Genomic DNA, 20,493 nt, shown 5'->3' with positions numbered 1-20,493 from the left:
ACATCTTTCGTTGGCACACCAGGAGTAACATTTACAGTTTTTACATCAGTAAATAATCTGTTGTCATGCATTTTCTAAAACAAGTTTAGTGGAAAACATTCTTGCATTCCATTCGGACATTTCCTTAATTTGTAACTTAAGGAGCTAACTGTCCGTTAATGTCTTTCTGTACAGGATGCATGAGCAGCAGGAATAAACTGGAAGCCTACAGCAGCTGCTGTTTTGTAAGACAGTAGAAAAAAAAATCATGCTACTAAAAGCTGACACTTTGCTGTAGTGTGCAACAGATTGAGGAATAATATGCTTGAGATACAGTATAGCCCAGGTCTAAAATTCAAATATTTCCATTTCCTGAAAAGATTACCTGGAGCCAGATGCAATTTAGAACCTATTAATGTTAAATGAATTAAGCTGTAAACTTTAGAAGGTCAATAGGAGCAGATTTTTAAAAAAAAGCAATAACCTAATTTGACTCCTTTGTCTTTAGGAAAACTTGAATTACTATTTCTGTTTTTTTTTTGGTCTGTGATTCAGTTAGGTTCAAACCCTTATTTTGGTGTTAACACTTGTGAATATACACATTAAGATTGCCAGTAATTACATCAAATTAAATGTGCATAACATGCCAAATGTATTACTTTGGGAACTTAGGCAATCAAATGTTAAGCCTGCCGCAAAACTGAGGTATTTCCTTGACTTCATCTTTCTGTGGTGCTGCAGTTCAGCAGACTCTCTGGGTTGGCCAGCAGCCTTAGGGTGGAGGGGTTTTGGCTCTGAAGACCAGTTCAAGAGTTTAATGAGATTCCTCAGATGGTCTTAGGGGTATTAGACTTAGGTCCGCACCCAGCTGAGAGGCACCCAGAAAGAATCACGCTCCAATCTTTCCAAAATGCCTTGCAGTTCAGCACAAGCGCTGGCTGAGTCCTCCTTGATCAGGACACGGTCCACCATGTGTCCATACTGTTGATCTATCTGAATGGCAGACTGACGCATTTCCTGGATATCTTCATCCTATTGGGTAAGAAAAAAAATAGTTTTACTGTAAATTTGTAGCTTATGAGATTCTAATTCTCACAGATGCTAAAATATTCTTGAAGGACTTGGAAAATGGAATATTTTTCATATTTATTTCTTTGCATTTTATTTATCTTAAACAAATAGGGACATAACCTAAAATGGTGGTGTGCAAGACTTTCTTTGAAGCTACCATCTTGCAACTTTTAGATGCATCTCTTCTACATCACATAAGTGGCTCAGCTGAGTTACAGTTCATGAGGGAATTCATCCTTTAGATATGAGATGCAAATAAAGGTTGGTATCTATTGAGGAAAAGAATCAAAGACAAAGGATTTTATAGCTTTATACTTTATTTAGCTGTGTTTTTTTTTTTACCTGCTAAGACTCATCTTTGGTGAGTCAGATGTAATGCTTTCATAATATCAAATGTGAAAATTTCAAATAAAGCAGAGATCTGTTTCCATTTTCATCAAAACCTGTTTACATCAGCGTATCCACCTTATTCCTATAACCCATGATATGGTTTGTTAATTCAAGTTAGGCCCCCAGATCATCATAACATGTTTAAAACACTGGTGGCTGACTCGTTTCCCTCATAAGAAGAATTATCGCTCCACCGGCATGTTATTTGGCCAGCTAATGAAGCGTTCTGGTGTGTTTCAGAGGAAACTGATCTACCCAGATACAGGAAAAGAACTGCAATGAGTGCAGAAATGTTTGATTTACTCTTCTTCTGTGCTAATGTGTTATTTTTAGCAATTCCTTGCAGGAGACTTAATCAGGAGAATGCCTTTTTTTCAGCAAAAGTTGTTAGAACCCTTAACATGACTAGTGTGCTAGATGAAAACAAAGCCAACATTTTGCCTCTACTTTGTTGAAAGGGGAAATGAAAGATTCAACCAAACTATATCCAATGTATACAGTTGCTCCAGCTAGTGCTGACCAACCCTGTGACATCACAGTTTGAGGTACTGCATGCAATATGGGGGCTCTCTTACCAAAAAAATTATAAAACAAAGCTTGGATTTTTCTTTTGCTTTTATATTTTTTTACATTTCTACTACAGTTATTGATCATAATAAGACACAATCTTGTGAATTTAGTTTGGTTGAATGTTTCATTTCCCCTTTAAGTCTCTCCCTGCTACAGCACACCCTCTTTAAATGGTTACTTTACTGGTTATTGTCCAGTCCTAGGTCCCACTGCTCTGCCAACAGGACTCAAGGGAGGAGAACCTTATTAACCTGTAAACTTTCTTTCCCTGCTGCCAGTTTCCATTCTACTCCTGATGGCTGCTTTCCTTTTCAGTCTTGTTTTGTTGTTACTCTACTTGATGCCGTTGTAATGCTGTACTTTATATTGCCCCTCAGGGTACTACCAAGGTCTGTAAAAACCAGAGTATGACCTATTCATTTAAATTCGACTCCAAGCAGCAGGACAACCTGCTAAACATGCAGATCTGAGAGCTCTGCTGAGCACTGATTTAGTTGGACTAAAGGGAGTTTCTTTGAGCCATAAGTTCAAAAATACTGTAGAGAAAAATCAATTCCACTAAGGGCATGTTTGCCATTAAGTCCAAAGGAAAGATCTTGATACAGTACTCACTGTAAGACGGCCGTGTTCTCCCCCTCCTGGTGAGGTGGCTGCACTGCGGCGAAGTCGGCTTTCAGGAATTCGAGGTTTGACAAATATAACATATGGCTTGAACTCTGCAGTTCGTAGTCTCTTCAAAGCCTGCAGCAAAAATAGATTTACATATAAAGGTCAGGAAGGAGGCACGAATCGGCAAAGTCAACAGGGATGTGTCAGAAACTGTTTGCTAAAGACATGTGACAAGACTGCTTGCACCCTGGGAAAACCTGTAGCCCGTAGCTCATTTTGACAGGTTATGACAGATTATTTTGATATTCATTCTAACATCATTCTCACCTCAGGCTGCACATCAACTATACACATCTTATTCTTGGCTTGTACAGAGCGGATGGCCTCTATGCTGGTGCCATACTGGTTCTCCTTGTACTCCCCATGCTCTATAAATCTGTAGGGGAAAAATAACAGATAGGTTTGAAAGATATAATTCAGACTTTAAGAAGGCAGGTTCTACTTTAAAGGTTGTAAGCAATTAACATCTAACCTGGAGTAGAATATTATTTTTGCTTCTTCCCTTGACATCCAGAATAGCTGGAGACTGAGGGTAACTGCTAGCCCAAGACTAAATGCTTTTCATCTGGCCTAAAAGCAACTCAAGACCTGGAAGTATAGCAGTTTATGCCAAAGCTCTAATGAACATACATACGGGGGAAATTAACAGAGAAAGGAAATTATGCTCAACAAACGATCTTCCAGTTCAAAATATTAATGCTATGAATATGGTTTATGAAGTTAACATTGAGATAAAATTCTTTAACAGGTTGGGCATTTTGTGACTTAATTTGGACCTATTCATTCAATAATCATTCATAACAGGTAATCATTATTTCTGATGCCAAAATACAACAAAGCCGGTGGAAATTATCTCATACAGAAGAATGGTTTCTATTTGTCAGGGAGAGGAAAAATACACTGATGACAGTTGTGAGAAAAGGCCTAACTCCCAAGAAAATAACTAATAATAATTTTTCATGATGGCTTCCAACATTACTTCTAGACTGACAGGAAACGACCATCTGTGCTCAAAGACCACTGTCCTGTCTCAAACATGTCCGTTACCTTCTCTCCATGCAGAACCGACTGTGAACCAAGGAAACATCCAAAACATATACAGGAGGATAATTCTTGACACAATTCCATTTTCCATGTAAATAATTGGCCAGCAACATTGCTAATAACACATTAAAGCCTACTGGATCAAAAGTGAACCTCAGTTCCTACATGAGCACAGCTCATTTAATGAGCTTTCAGAAGCAAACTATTTTGCAGAAAAGTTACAAAACTTTATTTTAAATCAAAGTAGGTTGCTGTGTTGCTTTGTGTGTCCAAGCAAAGAGGATAAATTGTATCTGTTACTTATACAGTTTTAAAGGTTTTATTCATCTACAATGTTCACCTCCCCTTCGCTTTAAAGTTGACTATAACGCCTTCAACTTAACATTAAACATCATTTAAACTTTAGGGTTATGCTTTAACCATCAGACCTCATAAACTAAGACTTTTTGCAGCCTAATATTATTGTTTATGAGCAGCAGATAAAGCTAAGAGGCACAGAGAGAACTGCAGCATCGTACACTTTTATCTCAGTCTGCCATAAAGGCCATAGGTGTAGCAAAAATGACACCCAGAGGTTTTATTTTAGAGGATTTAAACTATTGTCAGCTAATGTAACACTGCTTGGACAGAACAGGGGTTTTATTAAAGTGTAGATATTTTTTTTAACTCTGTCGTAACCAAAATACAGAATATCAAGGGTTATCTAAAAAGAGCAATGAGTGCATCTGTCCTTTCCAAAAAGAGAACCTTTTAGTATGAATAAATAAATGCTCTGACTCATTCCATTCTTTCCTGATTTTTGTTCTATTTTTTTTTTCTTTTTTACAATTTTATAATAAAATAGTTGGCTCATGGTGGAGCTACAAACAATCAAGCACATTTAGAAGCAGGATAAGGATAAACTGGCAGAACAAGGGTTCCTCAATATATTATAACCAGTTTAAAGGTTCATAAAAGAGCATTTACATTAACAGCCATGAGACTTTTCACACTGTAGCTGTTGGGTTTGAGCTTGGCCCTTCTTAGATTAGGCACTACTTTTAACCCTAATCAGGATTTATACTAGAAGCACATGAAGTTGCCAAGGAAGTTATCAACTGCTAGGAACATTTACTTAAATGAAACCTACTTGTTATTTAAAGCATCAGCGTCAAAGTGCTGTTTGGTGACAAAGTGATACTCCACACCATCCTTCTCATGAGGTTTCTTAGGTCTGGTTGTATCTGTGTGATAAAGAGATAAATCTAGTGTGGTTACCACTATTTGATTCTATAAGGCTTAGGGGATAAAATGGGAACTTACGTGGAACTGCTACAGCATATCGATGGGGGTTTTCGGCTATCACCCGCTGCTTCAGTTCATTGATTCGGGCTCCAAGAGAACCTTAGTGAAAGACATAACATAGCTGTGGTGTTTCAGTTTTATTGGAATCGCCTCTGGGTTTAGTGGCTCAGTCTTACCGATCAAAACCACCAGACGCGGCCTCTCATTGGGCCTCTGCTGGTAGCGGGTCACCTCCTCATAGGTAAGAAAATCTGTCTCCCCAAGCTCAGAGCACTCTCCAGATGATCCCTGCCGGTCCTTACGACTTAACCGGAAGCTCCTCCGTAAACCAGCTGCAGGGAGGCCATGGATACAGAGAAACATTAAAAAGGTGGAGAGTACACAACACACAACTTTTTATGTTACAAGTGAAGAATCCAAGCATCATGCATTATAACATTTGTATAGGCGCACATGGATCTCATTGGAAGTAAGAATGGCAATAAGAATATATACATTTCATGCTTCAGAGAAATGTATTACATGCAACTAAAAAAACCCGCCAAGTTTTGGTTTCTTGTAAAAATTAGATTTCATCGATGATATTTACATTTGTCATTATGTTTGGGACATGCTTCTTTACGAGAGGTTACAGTGCTGAGGCGGGACACTCAGGAAAGCCTGGCCCTGGGAGACATGGCTTTAAAAGACTGGGACTAATCAGTCTCCCACGGTCAGAACAGTCTGGATCCCCCCCTGTCAGTCAAGTACCTGCAGGATTGCGCCGGCCACTGTACCTGAATAAAATTCCCAGGAAAACACCTGGCCACAGGAGGGCGCCACTGCTTTACACTTAGAAGAGACTATAACCGGTGTTAGAGCATCACACAACCCAGCCTCACACCTCCACATAAGGGTGAACAAGCAACAAACGTGCCTGGTTGAGTGTGCAATGCGTCCAACGCAGAGGGGCCCTCATAAGGGTGGGGAAGATGAGTAGGGGGAGGAGCAGCGCACTGACAACAACAACAGGGGCAGTTAGTCAGAAGCGGGGTGTGGGGGGCGGGGGGGTTCAGAAGGATCCAAACACTCAGAGGCAAGGACAGCAGGAGGGATGATGGAGGGTTAACGGCTTCAGGCAGGTAGACACGAAGCACAAATGCTGCTTGTTGAGGCATTTCATGTCACAGGAAACATTTAGTGTCAGGTTTTCAGCTGTGTTTAGATCACTTTGTGTACTCTAGGTCATTCGAGCAGTGGGCAGGGTGGGAGAACAAATGACGATCAGTTTAAGTTTAACAGGGGAGATGGAGTGAGGAGATTAAACTACAGGGGAGGCTAATGCATTAACTCCACAAAAAACACTTAAGACTCCAACTGAATAATACATACCTATGGCTTGGTTTTCTGTTTGAATACATAAAATGCAATTTCACATTTATGTAGATTCAGAAACTACATTTTTCAATGTTAAAAAGCCCTTTTATAATTCAGCCTGTTTTTCATTGAAAAAAAATCAAAACAAAACTGTTGGGTAATTAAGCTTTCCATGTTTCCTTGTTTTGTTTCTGTTAAAATCTGAGGTTAAAGGATCCTAATAATTTCGTTTTTTGAAGATATTCTATGAAGATATTTTATATATACCTGAGGGGACTGTGTTTCTAGTTTTTAAACAATGCATATTGTATGCATTCCATGAGAAAATGCCTTTATATGCGTTCTCAGATTCTCTCATCTAATGATTAACATGTTTTTGTTTTAAATTGTATATTGATCCCAACACAAAGGAAAAACGGGGTCGGAAAATGGTAGCTGCAGCTGGCCACAGTGTGATTATCCACAGTGAAACTAGTTCTTTGCCAATGCTCTGAAAGCCTCTCAACAAGGAAGCCATTTCTCCAAACGCAACATTAAAATCTGCATTACAACAAATAATACTCCCAAGGGATATGGTTTTAGATTTGAGCAGCATCTACTGTTGTCTGATCAAACTAAAATGTAATGTTTGGTCACAATGATCACTGTTACACTTGGAGAAAAATAAGAGAAGCTGGCAAGCCTGAAAACAACATCCCAACTTTGAAGTACAGGGGTGGCAGCATCGTGTTGTGCAAGTTTTATTCTGCAGGAAGCATTGGTGCATGTTGGGAAGTAATGGAATATTTGCACTACCTTTATGTATTTGAAATACTAATTCTAAGTAACTATATCCTGTTACACTTACTATTCTAAACCTTTGTATTTGAAACACAGTTACTTTTCTAATACTTTATGTTTTCTAACCCCCTTAAAAAAAGGCCCTTTCTGCCAATCCATCTATATGCTGCCTAGTCTACTCCATTATTGATGTGATGCCAACTGTAAAATCACACCACCTACATGCAAATACAACCCAGAGACAGCAACGTTCAGTCTCACATGGTAAATAATGCACCTTAATGCCATCAAACCTTAGTCTGCTATCAAACAACCTACTAGCCGCATCTAAAGACATTCATTACATCTGTGAATCACCTCTGTTTTTGCTTTTAAATTGTTTGTACTGTTACCATGCTGTTATTTGAAGGTTAATTTTCATGGTCACAGTGTTGTTGTTGTTGTTAAAGTTTTCTTGTAAATTCACATTTGTAAAAATCAATCAGTATTGTGCAAATGTTTGCATGTTTTAGTTTTGAGGTAACAGTATTTAAAAATCAGCACGAACACATTTGATACAACCCGTGTTACACTGTAGTATTTTGGGTTTATTCTTTATAGTTTTTTTTATTTGTTTTATCTTGTGTATTAAAAGATGAGTAGGAATTGCAGATTTTTGCAAGTCTCAATGTTAAAGCACTTGGAATCTGTTAACACTGTTAAACAAAAAATAATTTTTAAATGAATTGCTAAATGTGTTATTTTCCCTAGTCATTATTGTTCAGTAATAATATCCCTTTTATCCTGTAGGCATAGCTTCCCATGCATAATAAGACATTTAACAACTTTAGATGCTATTTTGAAAGGGAAGTATTCCAAATACAATGAATATTAAAAAAATGATTTACAATGCAATATCATCATTAAGCAATGTATCGGATAATTTTAAAGCATGAATTCAGTACCTTTTTTACAAAATAATTTTTGTTTTATTTATTCTCCACAAAATACATTTTATGGAGAATAAGAGAGTATTGTCCACATTCAATGGGCTTAATGAGAAAATATAGTAGGGTTCAAAACAACTAAAGCAACATTTGAACTTTTCGGCCAGGAAATTAAATCTTGATGATCTATACCAGCCTCTGGTATTAAGATAGGATGTTTAATTTTTTCGGTATTTAGAAAATGAGAATATTGGTTGTGCTCACTGACCTTATGCAGGAACAATTTCAATTGAATATCTGACAAAATAATGGCATGGTTTTAGAGTGGATGGAAAATTTAGTATCTGAGAAGAGCCTCATTGCCTTATTTTCAGTTTCTGCTTTTCACTACATAAAATCCAGGGCAAAGAACTGCGTTTTAGTAAAAAGAGTTCACTTGTGTGCAAAAATAATATTCAAAGATATATCTTTTCATACGTGCATGCCCAAAGCCGGTTGTCGAGGGCCCCTGTCCTACAGGTCTTCTATGTTTTTCAGTTTCATCAAACTAATTCTGATGATTGCAGTTCAGTAAATGCCTATTAATAAGCCATTGATGGAAATCAGCTGTGCTGAAGCCAAGAAACCTCTAAAACCTGAGGACAGCGGTCCCCCGAGGACTGACTTTGGGCATGCCTGATTTAATTAAAGACGGTTCAAGGTGAAAACAATAAAGCCACTTTGACCCCTGACCCACAAAGCCCAGAGGGAAGCAGCACACAGCCAGGCTGCAGCAGGCAAAAAGCAGAGAGGAAGATGGAAAAAGAGGAGCACACTCTCACCTATGTACTGCCCATTGAAATAGCCTTCACAGTCACAGTCCTCTGTAGGGGAGGCAAGCAGGGTAGAGAGGGGGTAAGCATTGGGTAAGAGACCTGGAAAAATTAAAGAGGGGGAGGCAGGATGGGCTGGGGGTGGTGGAGAGGGGAGGCATGGCCCAACAGGATACAGACAGGCAGATGGTTGGTGGAGGGAAGAATGACCTCCACCTGGTTTGAACTGGGTCCCTTTGTACCACAGACATGTTTACCCATAAAATCTATGTACAAAAGTCCTCATCATTAATTAGAAATAATTTCCATCTATAGGGTAAAAAAAATATATATCTGGACACACATAAAAAATTTGTTTAACTAAAAATAACTATTTTTGCCTGGTTGAGCTCCAGTAGTCCTGCTCTTCCTGTGCATCACCTGCTGCGGTAAACACACATCACATACCTAAAACACAAAGAATTTGCCCTGATGCTCCTGCAGCAGGAGGGGGAATTATGCCTGAAGCTGCAGAAATCCCAAAGCTTTTCACCCACACAAGCACGCATCAACATTTAAGGCCTCTGTGGATGATGTGTGTGCAGGTATACCAACCTTTGTCACATCCTTCAGCTAAAGCAGAATGCAGCAAAGAAGAGTAAAACATGATTAAAGACAGAAAGAAAACCGATTTTATATACATGACAGCTAATGTAGATAAGGTTGTTTGAGCTTTAAAGATGCTAGGATGATGTCAGAGACAAGATGGGAGACACTTATTTTAAGATTTGGTTGAATAAACTAAGCAGGAGGAGATGGGAGGGAGGAGTTGAAAGTCCCTGCAGGTTTGCTGCTGCTGCTGCTGTTGCCTAAAGTAGAGCAGCAAGCTGCATCCTGCTTAGCTCCCATCTCTCCATGGCTCAGGCATAATCGGATGACGTACAGTTAACGCACCTCAAAAACCTCCTCTCCAGAATGTACAGGATCAGGTGAGAAGTGTAGTTATATTGTTAATGCAATGAACAGCTGTTATGTTGTCTGGATCATCTGAGGCTGAACTTAGGCTTGGCCAAATGTAATAAACATTAAAGAGAGTAATTCATATCTATGATACTCCCTCTTCCTTTGAAAAAAAAAAATGGCTGAACCATAGAATGAACGCTGCATGCTAATGGATCCAGGAATAAAGATGGAAGAATGTCGATAAATAGCGAAGGTGGTCAATAAATGTCTGTCAAATATATTATTGGGCTGTAATGACTGATTACATTAGTGATGAAAGGATGGGCTGCTGGTTCTAAAGTGTGATTACGTAAAAATGTAAACGACGAGGTGAAATCCTCAGAAGCAGAAACTTACAGGCGGGCTTTTTAGGGGATTTGGGATTGGGTAGCGTGCCCATTTTCATCCTGTAGGCCAGTCGCCTGGAGGGATGTGCAGCATAGAGCCAAAGAGGATAAAGGCAGACAGAGAATCATCGGTGGCAGAGAGGAGAGTAAGCAGAAAGTAAGAGGGGATTGTAAAGAACAGGACACAGAACACACATTGACAGATTATAACACAAAGGATTACCAGGTTTAGTAATGGAAGACAGCTGGATGTAATATTTATGGTTTTTATATAGTACTGAGCTCAAGTCTTTACTTCTTTTATACTTCTATGGAAACTTTTTTTTTATTTTATTTTTTTATCTTTTAAAAGCAGACTTGATCAAAACTTTATCCAAACTTCTACAGGTTAAATCGTATATTTTTTTCTATAAATCCTCCTCTGAGGTCAGAAATGCTTGATTTATTTTTTTTACTATTTTAGATATTTAGTGGCAACATACTACCTACAATATTTAATAAAGGATGTTTGAAAACCTGTTGTTTGATACCTGATGTTTGATATGACTTAAAGGGGCTTTCTTTGTTGGCTGTGTGTACATTAAATTTACAGTTTATTCTTCGAAAAGGAAAAAGAGTTTATTGAAGGAAGATAAACATTTATCTTTCAAATAATTATGTGTAAGGAAATACAGAAGAACAAGAGATATGAATATGCCTGAGTAAATAAATCTTTTCTTTTGCAACTGACTTTGATACATTTACTATGATGTAATTTCTCTGACTGCACACTTAATTTGCCTACATTTTTTTTACCTAGTCACCTTACATTAAATAAGTTTAAGAAGATAATGATATTTAATCTGTATTTCTTAATGATCCAAAATCTCAAAAGCCTTTTTAACAATTCAACTACAGCCTTGTTTTATTTTACAGTGTATAGTGATATGTTGGTTTTATTTATTTTGACAATTTATCGAGTGCATATATTTATCCTATCCTCTTTGCTCTTAATCAATTTCTCAAACATTCCTTGGTTGCAATTGAGATTATATTTTTGTTCTGTACCACTTCTTTACTTTCCTCTTTAGCTGAACAAAAAAAAATAACTGTGACTTTTTAATTATTTGTTTTTAGGAGTCATAAAAAAAACATCAATGTTTTATTATTATTGTTCACCTTTCATTCATTGAACATTTTTAGTATGTTTCAAAATATTTCAATGTCGATAAATTTTTTGATTCTTTGCACAAGAAATCTGCTGTTTCCTTTATTCTTTTTCAAAGGAGTTGCCCCCACAATCTACACATTTTCTTTATATATATATATATATATCTACACATTTTCAACCATGTGTTCAATTGATCCTAAAAATATTAACACAATTTTATACTGTGTTTTAAAAAACTAACATCACTGTCAGCTCATCAGTGTTTTTTCCTTATGATGTGAAAAATTTTGAGCTCTAAGTTTCCACATAATTTGAATATCTCCAGCCAACATCCTTCGGCATAAAGCAGAACAAAAGATGTACCATCCGGAGCAAAAACAATTCTAAAACTGATAAAATGCTTCTATATACATGGTGATGATTTAATTAACTTCAATAACATACTGAAAAGAGATTCAGTAATGACGTTGACTGGGACATAATTTGTCATCAACTTAAAAAAAGGCCAAATTTAAAGCAAAGAAAGTTGACAAGCATTGAGCAAGCATTGGTTACAAAGAAAGGCAAGACCAAAATAAAAAAGTAAAAAATTCTTAAATTGTTAACCAAAAAAAATCTGCCTCTTCTAATAATCTTGCATACCAATTGGTGGATGCAAAATATAATTCTGCACACAATTGTGTTGATTCTTTTAATTTGTTCTCCTTCATTTACCCTATCCTCTCACCAGACTGTTTATCTCTGCTATTATTTTTGTCAAATGTTGAGATTTTGCTCAAATAAAGATATGTGCTCTATAAACCCATAACCCTGCATTCACTCGTCTGAGCATCCCGTTGGTAAATTCATTGTTTAATCCATCAGATTTATGTAAAACTCCACATATGTATATTTACTGCTCCCTCTTCCAGTGGTTCTTAATCCAGCCGTGGCTGCAGTGTTTGGCAGGGATCTCTGTGCCGAGATCATCTCACTGCAGGATTATCACACTAACAGTATCAGCATGTTCCCACAGCATCAATGTTATATTTTTGCTTATTTTTTCCCCCCACTCTCTGATGCTCCATCTAATCACAGCTGACCTCTGTCAGTGGAACACGCAAATGTGGATTTGAAGAGATTAGAAAGGGAGAATAAAATCCACCAGTAATGTCTGGGTGAATAATTTAGTCTCTGCTGCTACTAAATGTTAAAAGTCTGATGTTCTCACCTCTCCTGGAACTGTTTGGATGGGATCAGTCCGGCCCGCAGGGTGCTGTCTCCCACACGTTTGGCCTGCCACCATGTGGGGTCGTCCTGCGTCACAACCTGCAGGATGTCTCCCCGTTTGAAAGGAAGTCCCGCTTCCTGGCACGGAGTGGCCTTGTCTTCTAGAGGGGTGTAGTCAAACAAGGCTCTCACGTATACCTGCAGAACAAACCAAAACATAAAAACTTCACTTGATTTATTTTTTTGTTTTACATAAATGTTGGCCATGCTTCACCTCACCTTGCTCTCCCTCAGTCTGTCCTCCTCTTTGATGGCTGGGATTATCTTGAGAGTGATGGAGCCCTGGGACTGGGACTACATCACAAATAAACAGTGTGTATCAACTACAGCAACATGATCACAACAGAAAAGCCATGAGGTGTCATTATACTTGAAATGGTTTATTTTAGATAAAAGTTCATAAGGGAAAAAACTTAAGGCCAATTTAAATCTTGAGGACCTAAAATTTCTTGAAAAAACTGTTTTAAAAGAAAAACAATAGCATATTTTAACATCTAATTTTCCTGGTCTCTGAAAAGTCAATATGACTTGTGGACCTAGAAGGTGGTGCGTTTTCCATATTTAAATTTGATTCTAATTAAGAGAAGGAGGAGGACAAGTTGTTCACAAATTATGTGAAAAATGTGCCTCTAATTTGTATTCGCTCACAAAGAGCCAATATTGTACATAACTGAAAACTGCAAAGGAAGCAGCTGGATTTTGGTTATTTTCTTTGTTTTTTCTACCTTTGTACATGTAGAGACTCGTTACCCATTCTTCTTCTTATATTGATCCCAATTTTTTTATAAACAGCCTCTTTAAACACCACATTTTTAAGTCTTCCCACAAATTATAATTTGGATTTAGGTCTGGACTTTGACTGGGTGATTTCATATTATGGTACTGCTTTCTAATTCCAATTCTAGTGCAGGTTTGAAGGTTTCAGCAATACCCTTACTTTTTTTTCTTCTCCAGTTATCTTAACATTATTGGTCAGGTTTTTGGACCCTATAGAAAAACAAAAATACATATATATTCCCATGATGCTCTCATGTTTGTTCTTGTAAAATTCACAGTTAAAGTTGTTGTAATGGATTTTCAAAATAAAAGAGCAGCATTAGTCACCATTATACAGAACACATAAAAACCAAACTTCGCTTTACTTTAAATATGCAAGCAGAACAGTAAAAATATTATCTACTAGTGTGATGTATTTTGTTTTACATTTACAAGTGTGTGACAAAGATCTTAGTTAACAGGTCAGCTCTCATTTTCACTTTGCAAAAACACTTAATCTTTTTAAATGTCTGTCCCTAAACTGAATTGTGACGTTAAGAAATCAAAGGCTTATGTTATTTGTTTTGAAAACTTCACTTTTCAGGTTACAAGAATTATCTTTCAGCAAGCTTCATTCATAGTTATATTTGTATAATATTTGTAATGAAAACAGTTACTTTCTGTCTGAATTTATCCTGTTTGGAGAAGGCAGAAAATAAATAAATAAATATGAAGAGACTTCTGTTGGGCCATGCATCCACATACAGTAGGAGACTGGCTTTAATGCCTCAGAGAAGGTGAGAGGTTCATACCAGAAGCTGACTGATCTCATCTGGCCTCTTGTGGATCACAGAAACTCCATTGACTTCCCTGAGTTCATCTCCTACATGGACTAAGCCTATAAAAGAAAAAAATATATTTATTTGGAAGAAAAAAATTTAAAAATGCAAAAAAAAAGTCCTGAGGAGCTCTTGGGTTGATCAGTGTTGAGACATATCTAAACATCTGTCTTGTTGTCACAGCGACAGACTTTCTATCCTCACATGAGATCTTTTGAGCTGCAGCCTCAACAATGAAACCAGAGCTGAGAGAGATCAATATTCCCACAGGACAAAGAAGCTTAGAGTAGATAATATCATTCAGTCACACATGTATTATGTACGCATTCACCAGGCAATAATCCTTAACCCCTTTCTTCACACAGGCAACACCTTTTTAATGATTTAATGCTGCAAGAATTCAAGAGGACATTAAAATTTCATGGATATGGAACTAATTGGTTGATTTACTCTGCATGCAGCCGGATGTGGGTGACATCTGAGAAAGATCTACATGAGTGTGTATTGTGCGACAAAAGCAGATTCAGAGAGCTCTGTTGTTTTGTTTTTTTACCTACAACTGCAGCATCCCTTCAGTTTTCTCCTGCTGCAGTATCACTCCCCTTCCAGCTTTGATCGTCCTGTTCTTATAGAAACCAACCTCTTGTTTTTCATCCCATACATTTTTTTGCATCCTCTTACTAAAGGTTTTTCTGCATCTCATTTGTTGCAAATGGCATCTCTCTGCAGACCAGGAACATCTCTGATCGTTATTCTGCCTGAGGGCTGTAGTTTGTTACCTCACCAAGCTCAGACAGCTTTCCCATACGAAAAGTAAATATTTTTTATACATCCATTACGTAACTGTCAGGGTCTTTGAGGGGGGGGATACACCCTGGCCAGGTTGCTAGTCCATATCAGGGAAAATACACTTATTTCTGTTCTTTTAACAGCTGCTATGGTGGAAAATCCCTCTCTTTATAATGGAAGCATTTGTTATCATCCGTATTTGGGATCTATCCTTTTAGACAGTCATTTTAGGGATGCTGGCATATTACACAACTCTTGATCAAATAAACCCTTTTTTTATTTCATGTTCAGACTTGCTACATTTTCCTAAATCAATAAAACTCTGAGAGAAAATGAAGGGATTTAGGGAGCAGATGAGAGAAAGCAGACATTGAGAGGATTTGACAAACTAAGAAAAACAAACGTAGATCAATAACAGCTTAGATTACTGAACTTAGTGCAGTCTTGTTCTGGTTCTCAAAACAGGGTAACCTACAATTTTGAACAGCAGGATTTAACTTATAGTTAACCATAAAACATTTAAGTTTCTGTCCTTTTACACTCAGAACATAAAGATGCTAAGTAGGTTTTTTTTTTGGCAAGTTAAAATGATGTGAAACATGATTCACTTATCCGAAGGTTTTGCCTATGAAACAAACCAAGAAAAATGAACATGTCAGTATAAAAAAAAAAAAAAAACAACTGCTGGGGAGCTCAATAAACTACTTATGTTACTAAATAAAACAGAAATAAAATGTCTTTTGATATAGTTGTGAGCTAAAAGGAAGACTATGAAGTTTGACATACCGCTTCGATCTGCAGCTCCTCCTCTCATTATCCGCGCCACGATCACTGCTCCTGTCGTTTCATCTCGTCTGATCGTTGCTCCCTGATAAAGAAACACAATCACTGACAGAAGAACACAACCTTTCACTAGTAGGTTCCTCACCATTTTACAACTCACCAGAGGTTCCTTGTTCTTCACCAGTCTGACAATCTTCACAGATTCCTCATCCAGCTCTTCCTCAAAGTCGTCAGGAAGCGGAGGCAGCACTGGGTCAAAGTTCTTCTGTGCCACAGTGTCATGCACTGAGAGGACAGCCTAATGATATTGAAAAACACAACAAAAATCAATCTTCTGATATTTAACTGCTGAAATAAATTTAGAGAAAGAGCCTTTGAAATAGTGGAATGCTTCAGATCATTACAAATTAAGTTTCTAAAAAGGGCTCCAAAGTTGTTGGCATAGGTAAAGGAAAGCTGCTGAATGTGTGTTTACCTTCAGATGTGGTGACATCAGCAGGTGCAGAAGTTCCTTCTCCTCTGTGCTCATTGGTCCAGTTTGTAGCTCTTCTGCCACCTGAAAAAACACCAAGTACTCAAATACAGGCTCCCAAAGTACAAGTGAACACGGGTAATGTTTACTCAGCTTACTGTGGAGTAATTACAGACAGATTCACAGACAGACACGTGGAAAGAGGAACATCATATAGCAGAAGTCAGCACTTTCCTCCCACTGATGTGAGCAGGAGAGCAGCAGGATGCGAGACTTCATTAGAGGAGCATCAGGATGATTCAGCACTTTTGGCAACATTAAAATTCATTTCAAGACTTGCACTGCTTTTTCTGAAGCTGTGTTAAAGTTGGGAAATTATTTATGGAGCGTGAGAAATGAACTTACATCTTCAGCCAGAGAGGAGGCGCTGTGGAGGACCGGTGTGGGGCTTTGTCTCTCATACTGTCTCAGCTTCTCGTGTATCTGTGGAAAAAAGTTTGTTTTCAGTGCTTATTTCAGTGAAGCTGTTTGTTACATGTAGGGATCATGTAGGAAAATTCAAAGAAAGATGGCTAAAATAATCATATTACTAAAAGAAAAAAAAAATTGAACAATATCTACTACCAAATAAGGTGTGTAAAAATATCAAGCCTAGTGTCCTTTCACTGGAAGTTATTAGATGAAAAGTTGCTAATTTTACACTCAGTACTTTTCCAAATTTAGAAAGCTATTAAGTCCAAAAGGACTGTTCTTCAAGCTTTTCTAAAAGTGGTCACTAAAAGAAAAAAATGTTAGGTTTATTTTGTGACCCCTTGTAAAAAATATTTTCTATTGGCAGGAGTATGGGAACATCAAACACCAAAAGAAATGAGGCTGAACGAAGGGCTTCATGGTTTTATCTCATCAGAGGAAATAACTATCATTTCTGAACCCTGCAGGTAATTTTCCATCCCAGGTATTAAAAGTGTCTCTTTTGGAAAAACTATATTTTTATAAGTTTGGGGGAACTTATTGTTCAATTAAAAGGGTTACTGAAAGGGGATAAAGAATCATTCTAAAGAATTAAAGACTGAAACAAGGTTTAGAGGTTTTTACTTTTGGATTTTTATTTCAATCCAACATTTATATATGATCATTGGAAGAAAATTAGCTCTTTTTTAACTTTTACTGGGGGCTTACAATTCAGAATATCCAATTGAAAAAAAGACAAAGAGAAAAGAACCCAATTGTCATCAACTTGTTTATACTTATTCTATATATGTGTTGGGAACTGTTGGATAAAAAAAACGCTTGATAACTCAAACTATTTAAGTTAAGACCATGCATAACAGTTGAGTAATTAAAAGTTGTGAAGCATTGGATGACTTTTTGGCATGGATGTGGCCAAACAACAGAACTAGGAAGGTTTCTGTTACAATTAATTGGGTTTATTAAATGTTTTGAGAACAAGCTGAAATACTGAGGTACTGGTTAACTGATGCATCAAATATCATTTTATCCAGATTAGAGGATCAAATGTTATGGGATCTTACATTTGTGAAGCTGTTTTCAAATGACCCTAGATTATATGATTACTGGCATACATTCATCTGAAGAGCATCGAAACAGAAGGCTTCCTGGAAGTTGATGGGTCACTTTTCTCCATTGGAACAACTTCACTAGACTAAGTTAAATTAACTTCTCGAAAATAAGTTCTTACAGCAAACTCTTCAGTACACTGAACAACTAAGTTTTAAGTAAACAAAACATAAAACTTCTATTTATTTCCAAGATTCTTTTAAGTAAGGTTAACATCAGATTTTAGAGTATTATAACAACCTCACATTAAAAAAACAATGTGGTCATATTTAATAGAAGCAGATGTTAATCTAACAATACTTGTCAATAGAAGTAATGTCAACATCGTTTTTTTTTTTACCTTCATGAGGTATCCCAAACTCCTCTCACTGAAAACGTCTTTGAGGAAGACCATGTCTTCTTTATGGTTGGCATCGGGGCGCAGCTGAGAGGTCAGCAGGGCCAGTGTTTCATGCAGCCCTGTGAAGGACACACACACAAAAAAAAAGATATATGGATATTAACCTAAACAGATGGAACACAGGGAGCTACCAGCTGTAAGACTCTGCTGAGCGTATATTCCAGGTTTCCTACCTGTTCCAGCTGTGAGAACCGGCATTGCTTCTTTCATGGGTCAGCGAGGTGAGGAGGGGAAATCTGTGGGAGAAGTTTTTCTCAGTCAATTTGCATAACATTTAATTTTATATATAAAAATATGAAAGAAATCATGTGCATCTGCAATAGAGACCTGGTTCTCTTTATTTCACCTTGAAGGTTTAGCTTACAGATAAAAGTTGCCGTTGATACCATTAAACACAGAAACATTCTTAAAGCCCTTTGGACTTTGTGTGACAGTTTGAGGCTGCAGACACTATCCTCAATTAAACAATCAGAGTCATTCCTCTGAAAAGCTGCTGGTTTGACAGAAAAAAATATTCATTTTGCTTAAAGTTCTCTTGGTTACTGGTGACAGAATGCTCCTCTATAAATATGCTTCTACATCAAATAACTGATGCAGCCCACCGGGAAAAAGTCACTCATGCACTTCTGTGTGCATGAGTGACTGCTGCACCACTGGTGATCCATAACGATAAACATCAATATTCATTATATTACTTCATTGATATAAGAATTTAAAATAAAAAAATAAACAGGGCAGAAAATGCAGCAAAAACAATACATCAAATATCCCACATTTACTATTTTGGTCTTATGACAACTGCTCTACCTTTTGTTTTGTTTTCAATCAATAAATACTTACATTAATTTAAAAAAAAAAATCATATAATTTTCTATGGTAACATTTTTTTGGATCTCTTTCCATTTTATTATATATGGTTTATTTCCTCAGTCCCTCATTTATTCAAAATTCAAGCTAGACCCTAGTGGTTCCTGTCAGTTGATCTCTCATAATTTATTGATAATTGTTTTCTTATACATTTGTAGATTTTTCTGGATTGCTGTATTGCTGTATGGTTATATCTACATACACACAAGTCAATTATTCCATATGAGGTTTAATATTAAACATGAATTTAAAAGTATTTTCAAAAATAGTAGATATATAAAATAACAGGTTTGGATTTCTGTAAAAAATGTTTTTTTATTTGAGACACATCATTTTGTCTAAGGAAACAAAATGAAACTGTGTATGGCTGCAATATCCATTAATACACCTTAAAGAGCAATTACAAGCCTGAGAAAAGTGTTGGTATTATGTTGGTTTTTACTGGGTTCATCTCTGCAGAAGAGATGGGTGCACTTTAAAAAATGAATTGCATCTTAAAAACAACTTTACTTTGAAGCAAGGAAGCCAGGAAGTTACAGCTTTAGGACAAATAAGTAGCTTAAGGACAATGAAATAAAAGTTGTGGAGAGGACGCTGCACAACCCTGATCTCAGTCCCACAAAAAATGTGTTAACATCTTTAACAAAGTAGTTCTAAATGATGAAATTCAGCTTGTTTGACTAGTAAGGGGGGAAAAGAAGCTTTAATTTATAAAATAAAGATATTCTGTAATCTTACCACAAACAGAAAATCTGATTTAATATTAGACCACAAGGGGAATAGCATCTGGAAGTATCTGGATTTCACTGATTTTGTTATTCATTCTACCAGGCTCAATCATTTATAAAAATTTGCAAATAGGTCCATTCTGAAACCCCTTGCTTGGTCCATTTTGTAGTTGGTGATGACTTTAATTAAAACTGCTCATCACTCTGGGATGACGTTCCACTTTCCTGTTCACTGCAGATTATAGATGAAGATTAGAGAAATATTTTAAACTGATGAAAAAGAAAATGAAAGCATTCAATGTCGCCATTTTGACACAACTATTAGCCTCTTGTAACATGCAAAACATCAAATAAAAAAGAAAAAAGGAACATAGTAAAGGCAACAAGTTGTAGAAAACTGAAAACAGCTGACTTTTTATCTGAATCTTATTTCTTTAACATCTTAAACTGCAAAAAATAGAAAAAAATTGCTATGTTAAGGGAAAAAAATGCTGCTTGTGCTTGTAAATTTATTATGAGGACTACCTTTTCTTGTTGGCACCAATAAAAACATTCAGAGCTGCTGGAGGGGCTGCAGGTCTTATAAACTTCTATATAGCTTCTGTTGTAATTTTTAGGAAGCATTTCATGATTCTATATTATTTCTTTAATTT

At 36.8% G+C, this 20,493-nt stretch overlaps 1 protein-coding gene across 11 annotated transcripts in view; it reads right to left on the bottom strand.

The window, feature by feature from the left end:
- Positions 1–483: 483 nt before the first annotated feature.
- mpp3 (membrane protein, palmitoylated 3) overlaps positions 484–20,493 on the bottom strand; it is a 29,354-nt gene continuing 9,344 nt past the window's right edge. Inside the window, exons 2-21 of one of the 11 annotated variants that reach the window (XM_015393007.1) lie at positions 18,419–18,481; positions 18,186–18,304; positions 16,673–16,750; positions 16,271–16,351; positions 15,956–16,093; positions 15,799–15,880; positions 14,197–14,282; positions 12,848–12,922; positions 12,570–12,766; positions 10,220–10,308; positions 9,476–9,493; positions 8,891–8,932; positions 6,379–6,393; positions 5,784–5,849; positions 5,184–5,339; positions 5,026–5,106; positions 4,853–4,946; positions 2,947–3,055; positions 2,623–2,751; positions 484–1,011 (exon numbers count right to left, since the gene is read on the bottom strand). In XM_015393007.1, coding sequence (XP_015248493.1) covers positions 832–1,011; positions 2,623–2,751; positions 2,947–3,055; positions 4,853–4,946; positions 5,026–5,106; positions 5,184–5,339; positions 5,784–5,849; positions 6,379–6,393; positions 8,891–8,932; positions 9,476–9,493; positions 10,220–10,308; positions 12,570–12,766; positions 12,848–12,922; positions 14,197–14,282; positions 15,799–15,880; positions 15,956–16,093; positions 16,271–16,351; positions 16,673–16,750; positions 18,186–18,304; positions 18,419–18,455 — 1,872 coding nt within the window. In that variant the 5' untranslated portion in view covers positions 18,456–18,481 and the 3' untranslated portion in view covers positions 484–831. The remainder of the gene's footprint in view (positions 1,012–2,622; positions 2,752–2,946; positions 3,056–4,852; positions 4,947–5,025; positions 5,107–5,183; positions 5,340–5,783; positions 5,850–6,378; positions 6,394–8,890; positions 8,933–9,475; positions 9,494–10,219; positions 10,309–12,569; positions 12,767–12,847; positions 12,923–14,196; positions 14,283–15,798; positions 15,881–15,955; positions 16,094–16,270; positions 16,352–16,672; positions 16,751–18,185; positions 18,305–18,418; positions 18,482–20,493) is intronic. The other 10 variants (XM_015393009.1, XM_015393013.1, XM_015393008.1 and 7 more) reach the window with 10 other exon arrangements.

The sequence above is a fragment of the Cyprinodon variegatus genome, unplaced genomic scaffold (genome assembly GCF_000732505.1).
Source record: "Cyprinodon variegatus isolate N-32 unplaced genomic scaffold, C_variegatus-1.0 Scaffold620, whole genome shotgun sequence".
Lineage (NCBI taxonomy): Eukaryota > Metazoa > Chordata > Actinopteri > Cyprinodontiformes > Cyprinodontidae > Cyprinodon > Cyprinodon variegatus.
Note: the sequence above shows the minus strand (reverse complement) of the source record. Positions and strands in the feature narration are given on the sequence as shown.